This window comes from Lithobates pipiens, unplaced genomic scaffold (genome assembly GCF_037356315.1).
Source record: "Lithobates pipiens isolate NorthernLeopardFrog02 unplaced genomic scaffold, aLitPip1_a1.2 Scaffold_27, whole genome shotgun sequence".
Lineage (NCBI taxonomy): Eukaryota > Metazoa > Chordata > Amphibia > Anura > Ranidae > Lithobates > Lithobates pipiens.
Genome location: NW_027507788.1, coordinates 130333633 through 130353679, shown reverse-complemented (window position 1 = coordinate 130353679; position 20047 = coordinate 130333633). Strand labels below are relative to the sequence as shown.

The following is a 20047-nucleotide window of genomic DNA, read 5'->3' as shown; positions in this document are numbered from 1 at the left end:
CATTTTGTACTGTAAAAATAAAAATATATGTCTTATCTGCACTTTTGGTGGTGCTGGTGGTCTATTAAAGTGCCAATAAGGGGGTTTCCTCTTTAAGGAGTATAGGGGCATGCGCGCGCACCCACTGCATGGCGTAGGAGCCAATATGCGTGGTCGGTGGCCGCGATGTTCCTGAAAAGGACAGAACAGAGATCTGTCAATGTAAACAGACAAATTTCCATTCTATTGGGGGGGGGGGGGGGGGGCGTAGAGACAGATCATCTGTTCCTAGTACTTAGGAACAGCAATCGGTCTCCCCCCCAGTCAGTCCTATCCATCCACAGTAGAAACACACACGAGGGAACACATTTAACCCCTAGTGTTAACCCCTTCCCTGCCAATGACATTTATACAGTAATCAGTGGCTTTTTAGCTCTGATCGCTGTATAAATTTCAGTGGTCCAAAAATAGTGTCAGAAGTGTCCGATCTGTCTGCCGCAATGCTGCAGTCCCAATTAAAAATCACAGATCGCCACCATTACTAGTAGGAAAAAAAATTGTAATACAAATGCCATAAATCTATCCCCTATTTTGTAGATACTATAACTTTTGCTCAAACCAATCAATATACGCTTATTGCAATTTTTTCTTTACCAAAAATATGTAGAAGAATACATATCGGCCTAAACAGAGGAAGAATTTTTTTTTAGATATTTTTGGGGGATATTTATTATAGTAAAAAGTAAAAAATATAGTTTTTTTTTTTGTTTACATTTTCGGCCTTTTTTTGTTTATAGTGCAAAAAATAAAAACCACAGAGGTGATCAAATACCACCAAAAGAAAGCTCTATTTGTGGGATAAAAAGGATGTCAATTTTGTTTGGGTACAACATTGCATGTGCGTAAATCCTTCCCGGAGCTGAAGTGGTTAAAACTAAACTAAACCCACTGATTTAAAGCAGAACTAAAGTATGCAATACTTAACTCTGCTTCAATGATATGAGGTCCCTTGCCATGGCTGGTATCATGACTGATCACATGTGCAGCACCATGGCAACTGCAAATTAAACAGACACTAAGATGGCAGCTTCCTTGGCTGTAAAGGATAGGAGGATTTAGTTCCACTTTAAGTTGCACATAACCTCCCAACTCCTCCCCATTAACCCCATCACCCAAAAGGATGTACCCAAATGTCCTCTGGTTGAAGCGGCTATAATGGAGTCATGGCTGCAGCTGCAGTCATACCCCGGTATCATTTTAGTCAGCTGGTGATGCAGATTTTTAAAGCAATCTTAGCACCTAAAAAGGTATCCTCTCCCACCTTCCCAGGATCTCCCGTCCCATTGGGGAGCCTGGGACTGAGGCAAGTGGTTCTGCCAGCTTACCATAGACCAGAACATCCCTAATAATCTCTATTGTCTAAGAAACTGGAAGCGTAGAAGCGGAAGAGTATTTTATCACTTCTGGTTTGATCTAATGTAAACATTCCATTACCAGCCTGTGAAGGCATCTGATCAAATCAATCTCATTTTAATTAGATGCTTTTAAGGGCAGAGAAGAGATCTGGAGTCTAATAGACGCCAGATGTCTCAATAAAGAGTACCGGTCACTGCCCATGCTATTACAAAGGATGTTGTTCATCCTTTGTCATAGCAATAAGTTGTTTTAAAAAATAAATAATGAAAGAAACAGTTTGAAAATGAAAATAATTTTTTAAAGCGTCTCTGTCCCCGTCCCTTCGTGTTTGGGTGCAAAGGTGAACACGCATATGTAAACAATGTTCCCACCACACACATGTGAGAAATCGCCACAAACAATATAGCGAGAGCAATAATTATAACACCAGACCTCCTGTGTACCTGTAAGCTGGTAACCTGTAAAGGCTTTTAAAGCCTATAGAGATTTTAAACACTGTAGTTTGGCCAGGTTCCTGAGCATGCGCAATTTTAAATCGTGACAAGTTAACATAATCTTTTTTATTTTACCAAACAATTGGGTATTATATTGTGTTTTGCATTAAAATTTACTAAAGTTGATATTTTCTCAAACAAATCACAATTGAAAAACCTGTGTGACATAAAACATTGCAACACCCACCATTTTTTCGCTAGGGCCTCTGCTCAAAAATATATAATGTTTGAGGGTTCTAAGTAATTTTCTAGCAAGAAAAGAAAATTTTTACATGTAGCAGAAAAGTGTCAGAACAGAATTGGCCCAATGTTGAAGTAATTAAAAACTGTCAAATCGCACAGTTAAACAGCAGATGTCAAATTTGTATACCTCACCAGAAAGATAAACTCACAATTTAGGAACCTGCTAAAGGGTACAGGCACATGGCAACTAGTATGCAAGATTTTGCCGGCAAAAGCCAGCACTGAGATCCATTATAAAAAGTGCTATGTGCACTGTATTCATGTAAAGCCTAATGCCGCGTACACACCACCGGACTTTTTGACAGCAAAGGTCCGACGGAACAAATTAGTCGGACATTCCGATTGTGTGTGGGCTCCATCGAACCTTTGCATGCCAAAAATCCGATGGACTTTAGAAATAGAACATGTTTTAAATGCACCCCATACTCATTCACATTGGGTGGGGGGCTCCCGGATTCCGATAAGCCCCCCGCCCGCAGACCCCGACAACCAATGGCCAGGGTTGTCGGGAAGGTGCTTTGGGGTGGGAGGCCCCCTTCCCCAAAGCATCCACCCCCCCATGTTGAGGGCATGTGGCCTGGTATGGCTCAGGAGGGAGGGTGCTCACTTGTCCCCATCCCCTTTCCTGACCGGCCGGGCTACGTGCTCGGATAAGGGTCTAGTATCGATCTCGGGGGGACCCTCACACCTTTTTTTTTGGCGTAGGGGCTTCCCCTTAAAATCCATACCAGGCGACGGGGCTAGCAAGGTGTCAATCTCGCTGATAAAAGTGGAGAGATTGACTTCCTTTTCTAGTCCCGTCGTGACTCATCACGTTCAAAATGAACAGACTTTAGTCCATGTGTGGGCAAGTCCGTTCATTTGGAAGTCCGTCGGAATTCCTCCGGGAAGTCCGACGGACCTAGTCTCCCGGAAAGTCTGGTCATGTGTGGGCAAATCCGTTTGGATAGTCTGCCGAAATTCTGGCGGAAGTCCGTCGGACCCTAGTCTGCTGGAAATCCCGGTTGTGTGTACAGGGCATTAGTGTCCTCCATTGCTAGGAATAAGGCATCTATTGCTGCTTAGCATCCTTTGTTGCTAGGACTCAGCCGGCTCTTGCACTCCAATAGAGTATATTGGCGCTGTATTCATGTAAACATTAGTACATATGTTTACACGTATACAGCATAAAATACATTTTATATGCAGATTTTACATTTTTTTCCTGGATCTGAAATATGTGAGTTTACTAAGCTTTACCCAACTGTGTGCTTGGACTCAGAAAACAACCCACCCATGTTTAGAGCCATAAAAAAAAGTTTACTGATAAAAACGATGTGCTTTTCATGGATGTGTACATGAGCCATTATTGCGATGGGAGTGTTTTCACAGAAAATGTGGCTTTACTCATTTGTGTTACTGAACTCCAGAGATGAAGTTTGTAAAGAGTCACTTTCTGTATGAGTATCAATAATCAGTTGGTGCCCTCTAGTGTTATTTAGTGGTGATAGCACCCAAACGTATTATATGCTGAAATGGGATGTGATTGCTCCCAGAAGGTTTTTTGGGGTTGTTTTTGAACCAAAATGTATTTTATTTTTAACTAACAAAGAGGGGAAAGGAGGGGAAAGGAGGGGAAAGGGGAATGGTGGGACTTTATATGAAGCACAACACCAAAACCAGATGAATCAATTGGTAGATACTATTTAATATTTAATGGTGCACATGGATGCATGTGGGGCAGTAAATAGCATGTAGCAAATAATATAGTAATATAATAAATACGTAGAAATGAACACACACATAAGTGTTTGAGTTGTATACGTATACATAAATGTTCCTACACAGTAAATAGTAAATATTTTCAAATGTATTAAATGTAGCCCAATCTTGCATATAAACATGATTGATTGCACACATGATAATATAAAATTGATTTAAGGTTCTTCAAGGTAGTCGCATAGTATATGTGACAATACATCAGTATATAGCTCTACGCACATTTTGTGGATAAATTCCACTTGTCAGGGGCAAATGCAATCTAGGGATGTCTATAAGTAGGCTACAATATTCAAAAACATGAGTAGTGTTAGTAGCTGGAGGCACCATGGGAAACATCATCCCCAGAAACTGAGGTGGTGGTGACTGCGGCAGCGGGGAACAGAAAACAAGGAGTAAGCACCAATAGAGATGTCGTCCCCAATAAATGACTGTGGTTGTAATAAAAGTGCTGAATAGGGGCCCATGGGGCTTCCTTGGTATGAAGTATAAAGCATAATCCAGAGATGTGCATAGTGTCATCAAGGTGCAAAGAGTCGTTCATTCATAGTTAACACATTCATTGCAATTTTACTGTATGTGTCGGGGGTCACTTTGGGCGAGGGGGGGGGGACCTGTGGAACCCAGAATCCCTTGGGGAGGTTGGGAAACTCTTGTTTCAGCTCCCCATGCACCTCATATGTCTAAGTCGCCCTGTATCTCTAATAGGGGCATAGGGTGACAGAGAAATCCAGTCTGATCTGTACTAATCGGACTCGCTGTGCAACCACACTGGAATGTTGTATATGTACCCCTGTTCCTACAATTGAGGCTATAGGGTAAATTTAGTTTTTGGCTGAGCTCTAAACAGCTCTGATTGTATTGTTTATTTGGTTCTGCCCTAAACTGAACTGAGTTTTGCATTTCTCACTATTGCCAGTAGGTGTCACTGGTACCACAGGCCAGTATGAGAATTACAACTAGGTCGAGCTAAGTAATGAGAATTATTTTTCCAGAACAGCCCAGTAGGAGGTTCCTGGCTGCTGTGCATTTTGGGAAGGGGGTATTTATTGTGCAGAGCCATGTGCTCTCTGTCAATTACCTTGGGGCCCTCCTGGCCTGAGGATGTGTTGCTGCAAGTTCTGCAAGTAGGCCCAGAAGCCTGTCTGGGACCTACTAATCCCGTGGTGGTCCTTAGGCTGTCTTGCCTGTGTGGAAGAAACCGAGCCAAGCTGAGGAGATCTAGGGGAGACCCTTGCTGGAGAGAGCCAGGATGAAGGCTGGTCTCTCAGGAGGGCCTGGTAACTCACTTGGAGGACATACCTATACCTAAACTACTCTTACAGTGTTGTCCGATGGCTTAAAGGTTCTGGCGCTGTAAAGCTGAATCCTATTCTACAACCTAAACCGTGGTAACTAGCTCCTGGCTGCTAAGTCTGTGAGAGAGGCTTGTCCAGAAGTTCTACTGGCTGCTAGGTCTGTGTGAGAGGCCTATCCAGGTAGTCAAGGTCTGCTAACAGAGAAAGTTGTTTTACCTTTGGATTCAAGGAGTCTGTAAGTGATCTGCAAATGGTATCTGAAACCTCACCTAACCATCTCTCCTTCTATTTCTTTTAAGTTCCTTATTAAAGCATTGCAAATATATAAGGTGACTGGCAACCAAATTCTTTTCTAACTTCCCATTATAGCCATGGACTCAGCCCTTAGGTGAATGTAAGCTTGCTCCCTGTCTCTGGAGGTACCTCTTTGCTCCCAGGGGGCGCTACATACATCTATTGTGTCTGTCTGCCTTGGATATTATGGGATGTGTAAGTATGTTTGCTGTGAGTAGGGAGGGCTTCCTCCAACAGCTCTCTCTGCAGTCTACCCTGCCCAGAATTCAAAGGAGGGGGGATTGTCCCGAGTATTACCTGTGTACCTGTGTTTCAATAAATAGTTTGTGTTGAGCAGCCAGATGAGTACTGCCTTGTTATTGGTTGTCAGTGATTTGGAATATCTGATATCTATGCTTAGACTGGAGGAAACGGTATATGACGAAAGCACTAAAGCGAAGTGTGGGATGTTTCATTACATTGGTGGCAAGCAGTGGGGCGCTTCCTGCAGTCAAGGACATCCAAACCTCCATCTGGATCCAAGGTCTGGAGAGGAGAGGTACAGATACCAGCCGCAATGGAAAAGGATTTCGGAAGGAGGTTGCGAGAGATGCAGATACAGCACAGGTGACCAGTATCAGAGCAAGTACTGCTGGGATGGTATGATTCTATCTGCTGCAAACTCTGGAAGGAAACACAAGCCCGTGAGCAGCGCCACCAGGGAAAAATTCTCCCCTCCATCCAGGAAAGGTACTGGTTGCAGTATGCATTGCGGATGCTGTTTTTGGGAGAAAAAAACGCACAAGGAGCTGAGTTAAGCAGGCTAGTCTGGGCAGAGATGTGGCTGGATGAGAGATACAGAGCCCTCTGGTGGCATGTATCCCAAGCATGCCCTTGGATAGCAGATGACAATGAAAGACTTTGGCTACAGTGGCCTGGGACTGGTGTACGTGAAGCTGACAGGGGACCCTAATTTTGTGAGCGATTTGAAGTGGCAGTTGGATGAAATCATGGATTTCAGAGAAGAGATACTGAACATCTCGGAAGTGCACTGGGCACTGGAAGATATAGAGTTTCTGGATGTTCAGGAATGGGAGCTGGAGATCGCCTACATACGGCTGCTAGACTCTGCTCAGGGCTGGGCTCCCTTTACCGGGGACTATCAGGAAGTACCAGCAGACAGCTCTGAAATCTCAGCTGGAATGTCAGCAATTGATTTAATTGACTTTTCATCAGAGTATGTTATCGATAAAGAGTCACCTGCCAAAGTGTTGGCACTGGGCCCAAGGGCCATCAGCCCATGCCCTAGACTTTTAGCAATTCCAGAGCCTGGGGATTTAATAGACATTTCTGTAGTGGAGGAACCACCTAGCAAACCCCCAAAAGAAGTGCTGGCAGCAGGACAGAGTACTACAGACTCCTGCTCCACACCCATGGCAGTTTGGGAGGCCCGAGGTGAGGAGGTAGTGTTTATTCTTCCTGGATTGCAGAGATGCAGGGAGGGGAAGCTGCCATTTCCCCTTCCCAACAAAGATTGGTGCACCTGGGAGACAGTACCAGAAAAAGGACATCCCAGCAGCAACCCAGCTGAAGTGCTGGCAACCAGACAGAGGGTCCAAGACCTCTGCCCCACACCTGCAGCCGTTCTGGAGGCCCAGGGTGAGGAGGTGGCAGTCACTCCCAAGCTGCAGATCAGGAGCCAAAGAGAGAATGCACTTGGCACCTCACAACTGCAGCTTGATCTAGTGTCGGTGGATGGGCCTGCAGTCTCCACTAACAGAAAACCAGCAGAAGTTCTGGCAACAGGGCAGAGTGCTACCAACATCTGCCCAGCACCGGCAACAACTGCGGAGTTCCAGAGAGCCGTCGGCGTCCCTCCTCACAGTTAGCTGGAGCAGATGATGTAGTGAAGTTCCTATGCCCAGCTGAAACGCTGAAAACAGGGCAGAGCGCCTCTGGCCTCTGCCTTCCACTAACAAATGGATTGCCTGTGAAAGTGGATGGGACTACGATCTCCACTTGCATACCCCAGGGCAGCTGGGCAGTCCACCCAGATCCCCAACAGCATGACAGACTGAGCCCAGCCATCCTGTCTTCTCTCCAGCGGCTTAAAGGACTCCAGGGAGAAGGGCCAGTCTGCACTTCTTCCCAGTGGCGGGTGTGTTCTCTGAGAGAGGCAGAGGTTGGTTGGGTAAGTAATGCTATGTTTGGGACTATTTATTTGGGGTACTGTGGCATTGGGGGACTGGAACTACTGATTTACTTGGGAGTCAACCCGTCTGGGGTCTCCTCCTATGTAAGTCTGCTGCTGAAAGGGGAGAGATGTGACGGGAGTCACTTTGGGCAGGGGGGCCAGTGGGAACCAGAATCCCTTGGGGAGGTTGGAAAACCCATGTTTCAGCTCCCCATGCACATCCTATGTCTAAGTCTAAGTCACCTTGTGTATCTAATAGGGGAACAGGGTGGCCGAGAAATCGAGTCTGATCTGTACTAATAGGACTCACTGTACAACCACACTGGAATGTTGTGTGTGTGTGTGTGTGTATATGTATATATATATATATATATATATATATATATATATATATATATATATATATATATATATATATATATTGTCTAATTTTGATTAAACAATCTACCCCATCCTGAATGCAAAGGGGGGGATTGTCCCGAGTATTACTTGTGTACCTGTGTTTAAATAAACAGTTTGTGTTGCGCAACCAAACAAGTACTGCCTTGCTAGGAGGAAGCAGTATATGATGATAGCACTCAAGCGGAGTGTGGGACGTTTTGTTACACCGTCTATGCAACTTTTTGAATCCAAAATGCTGAATGACGATTCTTAAAGTGTATTACTACATTTGCATTTTATAAAGTTGGTGGCTGCATATGAGCAAATGAAAAAAGATACCTTGTTCTGCTTTAAAGGAGAAGTATGACCAAAGCTCTTTTGGTCATACTTCTTCTGTGGATCACAAGGATGCACCTAATTCTGCACTCCTGTGACCCAGATTCAGCCAACAGCAGGCTAAAGTCCACGGTCGGCTGACATCAGAGCCACACCTAATTCTGCACTCCTGTGACCCAGATTCAGCCAACAGCAGGCTAAAGTCCACGGTCGGCTGACATCAGAGCCACTCCAAGCTCTGCAGGGATTCCGACAATAATATTGAGATGTGCCTAGATGCCTAACCAACAGGTGGCTCAGCCTCTCAGTGTGCCTCTCCCACCCCCTCCACAGCCCGGCACTCCAGTGAGTACTGGAGGGGCAGGGCACAGAGCGGGGAGTCACAGTCACCGGCTGTCTACTCACTGAAGACTGAGAACCGAGCAATCAGTGGTCTTTGATCGATCAGTTCTTGGGCTTTGTAGAGCCAGTGGGGGACAGCTGTGACTTGGATCCATGCTGCATCTACATAGGTGATTATATGTGTTTCTTATTTTTAAATCCCTCACTTTTCTTTAAAATGTTAAATGAGAAGTTAGGGATTTTGCATCTGTCACCTGCCAGCTCTAAGAGTAAGAACTGACCGATCAAACAATGTTGATCACTCAATTCTAAGTACTCCTTGAGCAGAGAGCTTTGACTGTACTTCTCCTTTAATGTCTTACATTTATTTAATTTCTTTTGGTGACTCCATTGGGGAGACTTCTCTTACATTCTATCTCTGTGACACTAGGTCAAGAACTGGTTAGTGTGGTCACCTGCACAGTAAGAAGTTCTAACACTTCCTTAATCTGCTACTGTGTTTATGCTTGTGTGCCCATGGGAGAGATTTTCCATCACTTCCGGTCCCTACTACCTCTGCAAACATAGGAATAATGTGAAATATCCACATGGAGATGGCTGCCCAAATCTATACATTAAAAACCCACCTCTAGCCCTAATTCTAGAGCAGTAAATATCTAAAACCTTTGCCAGGATTATATTGCTGTCTCATTTTCCATATGGTGGGTGCCAGAACAGAAAATTAGGAGATTCAAACCCTTAAGTGTTCCACCCAAAATGTAAAAAAAAATCTTCAAACTACAGCTCTTTACCCCTCAATCCAGAGATGCCAGCTAGTATGAACATCTTTTGGTGGCTGGTGATGGCACCCACCCCCACCGGCTGGTCAGTCAGCAGTCGGGGCTCCGCACTCACCCCAGTGGTGAGTGGTGGAATACTTTTTAGGGGGACGGCAAACAGTATGTCACTCCCCCCAGTCGGTTGGTAGCACTTACCCCATCACCGGCGGCTTCCCCTGTTCAGAGGCGGTGGCCTCCCGTTCTCCTTCTTTCCACGGGTCATCATGGTGGCAGCAGCGGCTTCTGTTTCCTCCCTCCTCCAATAGCGGCCAATCAGGAGTCTTCTCTTTTAGGCCAATCCGAAAATGGGTCTCACACCTGCTTCTGATTGGCTGGATTGAGAAACAGTGTTTCAACAGCGAATATTAATTTGCTGTTGTAACCCACCTGGGTGGGCTACGGTTGCATCCTCTGCGACCCGAGCTCACCCTGTTTTGAAGCCTATTAGAGCCTCTGGCTCTAATCAGGTGCTTCACAAACAAACGCCACCGATGTAATTCATGCGCTGGTGCCTTGAAAGGGGTTGGATGCATGGATGCATATAGGGGGTGGCAAGGAGAGAGGGGGCGGTGCCCGGTCCGCCACTGACTTACCCCATCTTGCGGGCAGTGCTGCGGGTGACGTCGGCTTCTTTCCGAGCTGGTTCCTCCGGCTGCTTCCCCACTTCCCCTGTGTCTCCTCCTTCCTCCTCCTGGCAATCGGATCTCCTTTTGGTCAAGCGGGTGACAGGTCTCATGACCTGCTTCCTGATTGGCTCGGAGGAGAATCAGTGTTACAATATCGAATATTCCTGCGCTGCCCTGCGCCCCGAGCTCACCCTTTTTTTAAACCTATTAGAGCCTCTGGCTCTAATCACGTGCTTAAAAAATAGAAGAATTCTGATTGGAATTCATGCATCCAGGGCCCTGTATGTAGATCAGTGGGCCGGATGCATGAATAGGGGGGCATCCGTGCACCCCTAATGGACAGGCCACCATTGTACCATTATCTCTTAGGTGGCTCCTTTGGAAGCTGTAGCAGTTGGCCCTGAACATTTTGGAATCCTTTAAGAAGAGCAGGAGAAAATAGGAAGTCTAGGCCTACCTGTGAAGTGTGCTCCCACTACAGATTTAAGCTGCAGAATTGTTATTAGTAATAGGCTTTTATTTTTATTATTTCTTTTTATAGGAAAGGCTGGTTTCCATTTTCCTATACTCGTCCCCTTCCACCGTCAGAGTCTTCAGACAAACTTGGCTCAAAGTGAGTAATACTGCTTATTATATTATGTCTTCTAATCGCTTTTGGATTCTCTTAAACTTGCCAGAGTATGTTATGTCAACCTATAAAGTGTTTTGCCGAGCCTTAGACCCCATACACACTATTAGATTTTATGCAGATTTTTGTCTTCAGATTTACCAAAACCATATAATATGAGTTCAAACCTTAAGGGCCGGTTCACACTGCGGGCGATGCGAGGCGACACGACTTGCCTCGCCGCAATCTGACAAGTCGCCCCCGTTCTGTACAATGGAACCGTTCTGAGAGGAGCGACTCGAGTCGCTCCGACTCAGAAAAAAGGTTCCTGTACTACTTCTGGGCGACCTCGGGGCGACTTGCATTGACTTCTATACAGAAGTCATTTGCAAATCGCCGCTGAGGTCGCGGCAGGTCGCGGCGAGGCAAGTCGGTGTCGCCTCGCATCGCCCGCAGTGTGAACCGGCCCTAATAGTTTCAATTTGTATGCAATCAGGCATAAAAGTGGTCAGCCTTCGCGCCGCTAAGTGGTAATAAGTGACTAAAGTGGAACAAAATCCAAAATCAGATATAATGAAACACAGATGCTGTGAAAAAGAGCCTGAGTGATATAAAGTGCAAATGCTAACTAAAAAATGCAGCAGGACAAAATAGTGAGCACAAACTATCAAATAATGAATATAAAGGGGTGGGTCCTGCGCAAATCGTGCCACTCAAATAAAATACACAAATTCAAAATAATATAAATATGTGCATACATACAATGCCGTGAAAAAAAATATAGTCCAAAAAACAGCACGCATAAAAATATATAAAAAATATATAAAAAAATGGAAAAAAGGTTTAATGATAGAACAATAATAAAATGTCCGCTACTCAAGGCTCCCAGAACTCTCACCTTTAAACGAAGTGAATAAGCAAATCAAACAAACTCCAGGATTCTCTTATTTCATTCATAAATAATAAATAATAGCCATCAGGAAATCCAAAGGAGGGATGCAATGATACAATTCCGCCACTAGAGGGCCAGTCCCAGCTTCCAGAACAGGTGAAATGGATCTTCACTTCTATTTCACAGTGTATGGCTCAAAATAAGAGAGAGGAGGGGGAGAGAGAGAAACAGGAGACTTCCATAGTGTAGTAGTTTAAAAAACGGCAGGTAGATTTATTAAAAAGCAGTAAAGACTCTCACATTTTAATTGCAAAAACAAGCACAATCAGGAAGAGGGTATAATGACAACTTCCTCCCGCCTTACTCTACTTCCGGTTCGTCCTCTGGCCAATCCCAAAAATTCCTGTGTGCTGTGTGAAGGGGGTTGTGTTCCTTCAGTCCAATCAACTCTCAGAGCTCTCCTTACTCCAGCTCTCCGCCCCTTGTTTGTGAATGCTCAGACAAGCTTTATAAATTCTGGACTTTGAACAGATGTAGAGAAAAGAAGACTGAAGATAAAAAATAAATAAATAATAAGATAAACAGGTACAACTTATGTAAGAGGAATTGTTTCAGCTCTGTGTATCACGAGGCCAGTCACTTCACTGGGTATATGTAAGGGTTTACAACCACTTTAAGGAATTGCAGTTCACATATATAACTCTGACAGACAAGTACACCATAATGAAAATACATTCAACAGTACGAATGGCCATTACCAAGTTTGTCAGACTTATTATAGTTTAATGGTGGTCATATATATATATATATATATATATATATACACATATATACATATATATATATATATATATAGTGGGGGAAATAATTATTTGATCCCCTGCAGATTTGGTAAGTTTGCCCACTTACAAAGAAATTAAGGGACTATAATTTTTATCATAGGTGTATTTTAAATGGTAGACCCAGAATATCCATACCTTCCAACAGTCCTGGATTGCCCGGGACAGTCCTGCAATAGGCAGCTCTGTCCCGGGTCCCAGGCACCTTTAATTCAGAGACAGTACAGTGTCCCGGAATTGCCTCCTGGCCTTGGGCCATTCTAATGCCCTCTAAAATAGCCCTTGCATCACTGCTGTCACGCAATGTGGTGGGCCCCTGGCTGGTGGAGACCCCTTTTACTTTATTCTCCGGCCCCTGACTCACTGCACAGACTGGTTGCTAGCCGCAGCCCGCCTGATGACTAGAAACCAGTGACGTCATTAGGAGGAGAGAGGCAGAGACCCAGCATTCACAGCGGAGTGAATTTGTAGAGCCAGGGGCGGAGTCGGGAAGCGGAGCTAGCGTTCCTAGGTACGGGGATAACTTTCAGTGGCTACAGGAGAAGGATCAGTTCTCTTATATGCTGCCCCCACCGGCCCTCCTATTCAGCCTGGCGCTAGCTGCATAGACACTAAAGTGCCTCGAGGATGCTCATGGTCACTCCCATACCGCCCTTCTCCAGTCATGCTGTAGAGTCCCCCCATACTGCCCTCCACAGCTTTCCCCCATAATACTGCCCTGCACTACCACCCCTCCTATCATACTGCCCTCCACTGCTCCCCCTCCCATCATACTGCTCTCCACTACTCCCTCCCATCATACTGCCCTCCACTGCCACCTCTAACATCATATTGCCATCCACTACCACCCCCTCCCCCATACTGCCTACCCTCCCATCATACTGCCCTCCACTACCACCCCTCCCATCATACTGCCCTCTACTGCCCCCCTCCCATCATACTGCCCTCCACTACCACCCCGCCCATCATACTGCCCTATACTGCCCCCCTTCCTTAATACTGCAGTCCAATGCCACCCCTCCCATCATACTGCCCTCCACTACTCCCCCTCCCATCATACTGCTCTCCGCTACCCCCTCCTAACATACTGCCTTACACTGTCACCCCTCCCATCATACTGCCCTCCACTACCTCCCCCTCCCATTATACTGCCCCCCTCCCATCATACTGCCCTCCACTACCACCCCTCCCATCATACTGCCCTCTACTGCCCCCCTCCCATCATACTGCCCTCTACTGCCCCCCTCCCATCATACTGCCCTCTACTGCCTCTCCTCCCATCATACTGCCCTCCACTACCACCCTTCCCATCATAGTACTCTCTACTGCCCCTCCCATCATACTGCCCTCTACTGCCCCCCATCATACTGCCCTCTACTGCCCTCCATTACCACCCCTCCCATCATACTGCCCTCCATTACCACCCCTCCCATCATACTGCCCTCCACTACCCCCCTACCATCATACTGCCTTCCACTGCCCCCCCTTTAAAAAAAATATATATTAACAGTAAAAAGGCGAGGTCGAAACACATAGGCCCGATAAAGGACTGGGAAGGGAAGGTGGTTACAGATGACAAGAAAAAGGCAGCTGCGCTAAATGCTGTCTTCTCCTCAATTTCCACACAGGAAAGGGAGGGGTATACCGGCCACAACAATTTTGTTAGCAACTCGCCACAGGATTTTCCCTTGTGGTTAACAGAGTTCAGAAAGGATTAGAGAAGTTTAACATAAATAAAAGCCAGGACCAGATGGCCTACACCCGAGAGTACCTAAAGAACTCAGTCAGGTTATTGCCAGACTTCTATTCCTAATCTTCAAGGACAGTATACTGACAGCATTGGTACCAGCTGATTGGCGAAAAGCCCACGTGGTACCAATATTCAAAAAAGGGCAGATATCTATTCCTGGGAACTATAGGCCTGTCAGTCTTACATCTGTAGTTTGTAAACTATTGGAGGGGATGATAAGGGACCATATCCAAGAATTTGCTGACAAAAACAGTATAATTAGCAGTAATCAGCACAGGTTTAACAACCTATTAACATTCAACAAAGAAGTGAGCTGCCATTTGGACAAAGGTAGGTCGGTGGTGGTGGTTAATTTGGATTTTGCTAAAGTGGGTGATACAGTCCCCCACAAGCGCTTAATCTACAAGCTGAGGTCTGTAGGCATGGACCATGAGGTTTGTTCTTGGTTAGAAAACTGGGGCGTGTCAGAAGGGTTGTGATTATTTAGGTATACTGAGAATGGTCTAGAGTAGTTAGTGGGGTTCACCAAGGCTCTGTCACCTGCGGCTACCCAAGCCAGCAGAATATTAGCATGCATAAAAAACTGAATTTACCCTAGAGACAAAATGATTATTCTGCCACTTTACAAAACTCTGGTTTGGCCCCATCTGGAGTATTTACGTCCAGTTCTAGTCACCAATACTCAGAAGGGATGTGGTGGAGCTGGAGAGAGTCCGAAAAAGGGCAACTAAATTTATATGTGGACTGGAGGACCTTAATTATAAGGAAGGACTACAAGCACTAAATTTATTCTCCCTGGAGAAGAGACGCTTGAGAGGAGATATGATCGCGTTATGCAAATATCTCAACGGTGATCCCAGCATATGTATGAAACTTTTCAGTCCCAGGGAGTGTAAGAGGACACACATACTGTAGCTGCTAACTGACGTTTGTGGATTCTGAGTCATGGGGAAAGCAAAAGAATTGTCAAAAGATCTGCGGGAAAGTTAGTTGAACTGTATAAAACAGGAAAGGGAAATAAAAATATAACCAAGGAATTGAGAATACCAATCAGCAGTGTTCAAACGCTAATCAAGAAGTGCAAAAAGAGGGGTTCTGTTGAAACCAAACCACAGTTTGGTCCAAACCACAACTGCCTGGAAAATTGTTCGGGATGCAAAGAAAAACCCACAAATAACTTCAGTTGAAATGCAGGACTCTCTGAAAACTGTGGTGTGGCTGTTTCAAGAAGCACAATAAGGAGGCACTTGAAAAGAAATGGGCTGCATGGTCGAGTTGCCAGAAGAAAGCCATTACTACACAAATGCCACAAAGTATCCCACTTACAATACGCCAAACAGCACAGAGCCTCAAACCTTCTGGCACAAAGTCATTTGGGGTGATGAGACCAAAATCTAGCTTTTTAGCCACAACCATATATGCTACATTTTGAGAGGAGTCAACCAGGCCTATAATGAAAGGTACGGAGGTGGATCGCTGATGTTTTGTGGATGTGTGAGCTACAAAGGCACAGGAAACTTGGTCAAAATTGATGGCAAGATGAATGCAGTATGTTCTCAAAAAATATCGGAGGAACATTTGCGTTCATCAGTCACACAAGGCCAAGTCGACCTGTTATTGGCTACAGCAAAATAAAGTGAAGGCTCTGGGGTGGCCATCTCAGTCTCCTGACCTCAATATCAATGATCCACTCTGGGGAGATTTCAAACGTGCAGTTCATGCAAGACAGCCCGAAAATTTACAGAAACTGGAGGCTTTTTGCAAAGTGGAACGGGCAGATTTACCATCTGAGAAGATAAAGAGCCTCATCCAAAAATACCACAAATGACTTCAAGCAGTCATTAATGTTAAAGGGAGCAATACTCGGTATTAAGAACTGGGGTATGTAAACTTTTTATCATTTGGGTAGTTTCTGTTGCCATTATGATTCAAAAAGAGTAAACACAGTTGACTGATAATAAATGGCTTCAGACAAACACTAACAATGAGTTAAAGAAAGGTTTTTGTGTTATCATTCATATTCTCTGAAAAATGGCCAAGAAATCATAAATTCTGCCAGGGTATGTAAACTTATGAGCACAACTGTATGCAACTATGTAATGCTCCCAGATGTTTTCCAGGACTTTTCTGATGCTTTCAATGGTCATTATCACACCTGAGCTTGCACCTACATGGCCTGACCTCTGCAAGCAAGTGATGATTTATATGGAGGCATATTAGGGGAAGAATTGATCAACCAGGCTGGATTTTTGTAGCTGATGATGAATGTTCCATTGAGATAACATAGGCTGTAATGCGTACACACGACCGGTTTTTCTGTCAGAATAAACTCACGGTTTTCTGACGGAATTCCACTGAAAGGGACTTGCCTACACGCGATCACACCAAAGTCTGATCGTTTTTTAACGCAGTGATGTACAACACATGCGACGGGACTAGAAAAAGGAAGTTCAATAGCCAGTAGCCAATAGCTGCCCTTGCGTCGTTTTTGATCCGTCGGAACAGCATACAGACCAAAGGTTTTCCCGATAGGAATTGATTCTGTCAGAAAGATTTAAAACATGTTCTATTTCTAGGTCCATCAGAATTTTATAAAAAAAAAAGTCAGCTGCAGCCCACACACGATTGGAATATCCGATGAAATGATTCCGTCTGACTTTTTCTGCCGGAAAAACCGTGTGTAAACGGCATAAGAGTGAGTTAGTTGCTGCATCTTCCATTCATCACCAAACTTCTCTGAGCTGGTCATGTATGGACAAATTTTCCACTGAGAACAAAGCTTGGTCAGAAATCTGACACTGTTTGTTTGTAATAGCTGCACCACCATTGCAAGAAAGGCTTGAGCACACCTGAATGCTCCCAGAGGTTTTCCAGGACTTTATCCTTGCATAATAATTACTTTTTCCAATGCTTGTAATGGCCAACTCCTGAGCTTGCACCTACATGACCTGATGTCTGCAAGCAAGTGTCAATTCATTGATACGCGGACATAGCTTAAACATAATAATGCATTTATTGATGATTCTAAATTATTTGTATTTCCAGTTTTCCTCTTAGTAAATTAAACAGTAGCAGCACTGGAAATCTGGACAAAGTTGGTGTTACAATTCCAGAATCTGAAAATCTTCGGCTAGAAGCAGTAAGATATACACCTTCACCGCGTACAAGCACCTTCCGGCAGCGGCCATACAGCATGATCAGCCCGGACCTGGTGCAGGTATGTTTTCCACCAGTAGGCATCATTTAAAAGGTCAATCCAGCCAAAAGTGATATTTCATTCACAGATGAAGTGTCGTGGGCTTATTCAATCTTTGTTTGTCAGTGAAGGTTCTCAGTTCGCCAGGTCAAGGTATAGATAGTTTGTGACATTCAGCTGAACTTGTTTTGTAATAATAAAAAGATGAAACCTCTCATCCAAGCTGCTCTTTCAGTTTTTGGTTATGTCCCTGACACTCAAGAACAGGAGAACCTGGATGGATGAGCAGCAAAATGTCTTCATCATTATAGTCCAAATTAAATGTGACTACTATTACTACTCACCCACATACCTTGGTGTCTCACAAAGGTGTTTCTGGGTGTTCCCATTCCACCTATTGTTATCGCCTCAATACAAACCTATGAGTGAGTGCAGTTATTTAAGCCTAACCCTAGTCAATATTTTTTTTTGTTTTGTTTTTTGCACCATTTCTTTTTGCCTCTGAACCTATTGAGGTGATTTCTTTTCCCACTTCCTGTCCCTGTGACATCAGAACAAAAAATGAGTGAAAAAAAAATCTCATCATTTCTTTTTGTTAGTGTCAGTTAATACGCATGTTTAACTTTTTTCTTTTTTAGTTACAAATATTAATTAGAAAAAATGTGCAATGCAGATTGTGTTTTACAAACAATAAAATCATATTTGATTTTCTATTTCAGTTAGCAAATCAATTTGGAAGCCCCGCATCATCTCCTTCCAGGTAAGCGCAAACAAGCATTTAAGTTGAAATAGCGGCACGTGCAGTGAGCTGCCACAAAAAAAATGAGAACCCCCCTCCCCCCAAATAAAACAAACTGCACTCTACACAAATGAAAATAAAAGGTTTTAATAGTGGCATATAGTGCACCACAGAGAAACACGGGTGCCAGTGATGGCCTGTCCATAGAGGGCGCATGGGCGCCGCCCCCATCCATGCGTCTGGCCCCCTAATCTACATACAGGGCACTGGACACATGGATTTCAATAGTTTTTTTATGCACATCATTAGAGCCTGGGGCTGCAAAAAAGGGTGGACTCAGGGAGCAGAGCACTCAGCCGCATTGCTGTCCTTCTCCCGAGTGGTGCCTGCCGCCTTCCCGTCTGTCTCCCGTGGGGGGATCGCCGCAAACCCAACCTGCAGGGGGGGGGGGTTGGCATGGGCTTGCCCACTCCCCCCAAAATATTGAGCACCAGCAGCCACGGACGGGGACAGTAATGGCATGCTAAGTAACATAAAATTCCAGGGTTTAATAGCGGTGCACTATGCGCACCATGGCAAAACATAAGGATTATAGTGCCGTATTTTGTTAGTGACAGGTACTAAATAATAGCAAAATGATCATCTGCAATACATACTTGTAAAATCATAAAATGGCTATCCAGAAAACAAAGTTTCATATGGACAATTGTATATAATACAATTACAATAACATCAGCAATCAGTCAGCTATTACAATATGTAGGCAGCAAATAGGCAATCATTTGCAATATGTATGCAGAAAACAGCCTATTATAAAAATATGAGCAATTGTGACAACAATCTACAGATAACAAATGGGCATTCATAGCTAAATTCGGACACTAAATGGGCGAATGTGACGATATATGGGCAATTTTTTTTCATTCAACAGCAAAATCCCCAACCAGCAGAAAAAAAACATTCCTCCAACAGAAACCTCCACCAACAAAAATCCCCCTCCCTAAGCAAAACCTCCCACCAAAAAAAAAACCTCCTTCCCCCACCCCAAAAAAACCCCCACTAGCAAAAACCCTTAACCCCTGGCAAAACTCCCCCTACCTCAGCAAACCCCCTTTCCCTAGCAAACTTCCTTCTTCCATTAAAATACTTACTAGACCTCAGATAGAAGTGCACCCTGCAAAGTGGGTTCTCCTGAATGTGTTATGTGACACATATGAGCCAAAGAGTGGGGGGGTTGGCATGGGCTTGCCCACTCCCCCCAAAATATTGAGCACCAGCAGCCACGGACGGGGACAGTAATGGCATGCTAAGTAACATAAAATTCCAGGGTTTAATAGCGGTGCACTATGCGCACCATGGCAAAACATAAGGATAATAGTGCCGTATTTTGTTAGTGACAGGTACTAAATAATAGCAGAATGATCATCTGCAATACATACTTGTAAAATCATAAAATGGCTATCCAGAAAACAAAGTTTCATATGGACAATTGTATATAATACAATTACAATAACATCAGCAATCAGTCAGCTGTTACAATATGTAGGCAGCAAATAGGCAATCATTTGCAATATGTATGCAGAAAACAGCCTATTATAAAAATATGAGCAATTGTGACAACAATCTACAGATAACAAATGGGCATTCATAGCTAAATTCGAACACTAAATGGGCGAATGTGACGATATATGGGCAATTTTTTTTCATTCAACAGCAAAATCCCCAACCAGCAGAAAAAAAACATTCCTCCAACAGAAACCTCCACCAGCAAAAATCCCCCTCCCTAAGCAAAACCTCCCACCAAAAAAAAAACCTCCTTCCCCCACCCCAAAAAAACCCCCACTAGCAAAAACCCTTAACCCCTGG

At 44.4% G+C, this 20047-nt stretch overlaps 1 protein-coding gene across 1 annotated transcript in view; it reads left to right on the top strand.

The window, feature by feature from the left end:
• The window catches only part of LOC143934121 (BAR/IMD domain-containing adapter protein 2-like), a 250433-nt gene that overhangs the window by 224918 nt on the left and 5468 nt on the right, over window positions 1–20047 (top strand). The window contains exons 11-13 of the mRNA XM_077457444.1: window positions 10700–10771; window positions 17292–17463; window positions 18162–18202. Coding sequence (XP_077313570.1) covers window positions 10700–10771; window positions 17292–17463; window positions 18162–18202 — 285 coding nt within the window. The remainder of the gene's footprint in view (window positions 1–10699; window positions 10772–17291; window positions 17464–18161; window positions 18203–20047) is intronic.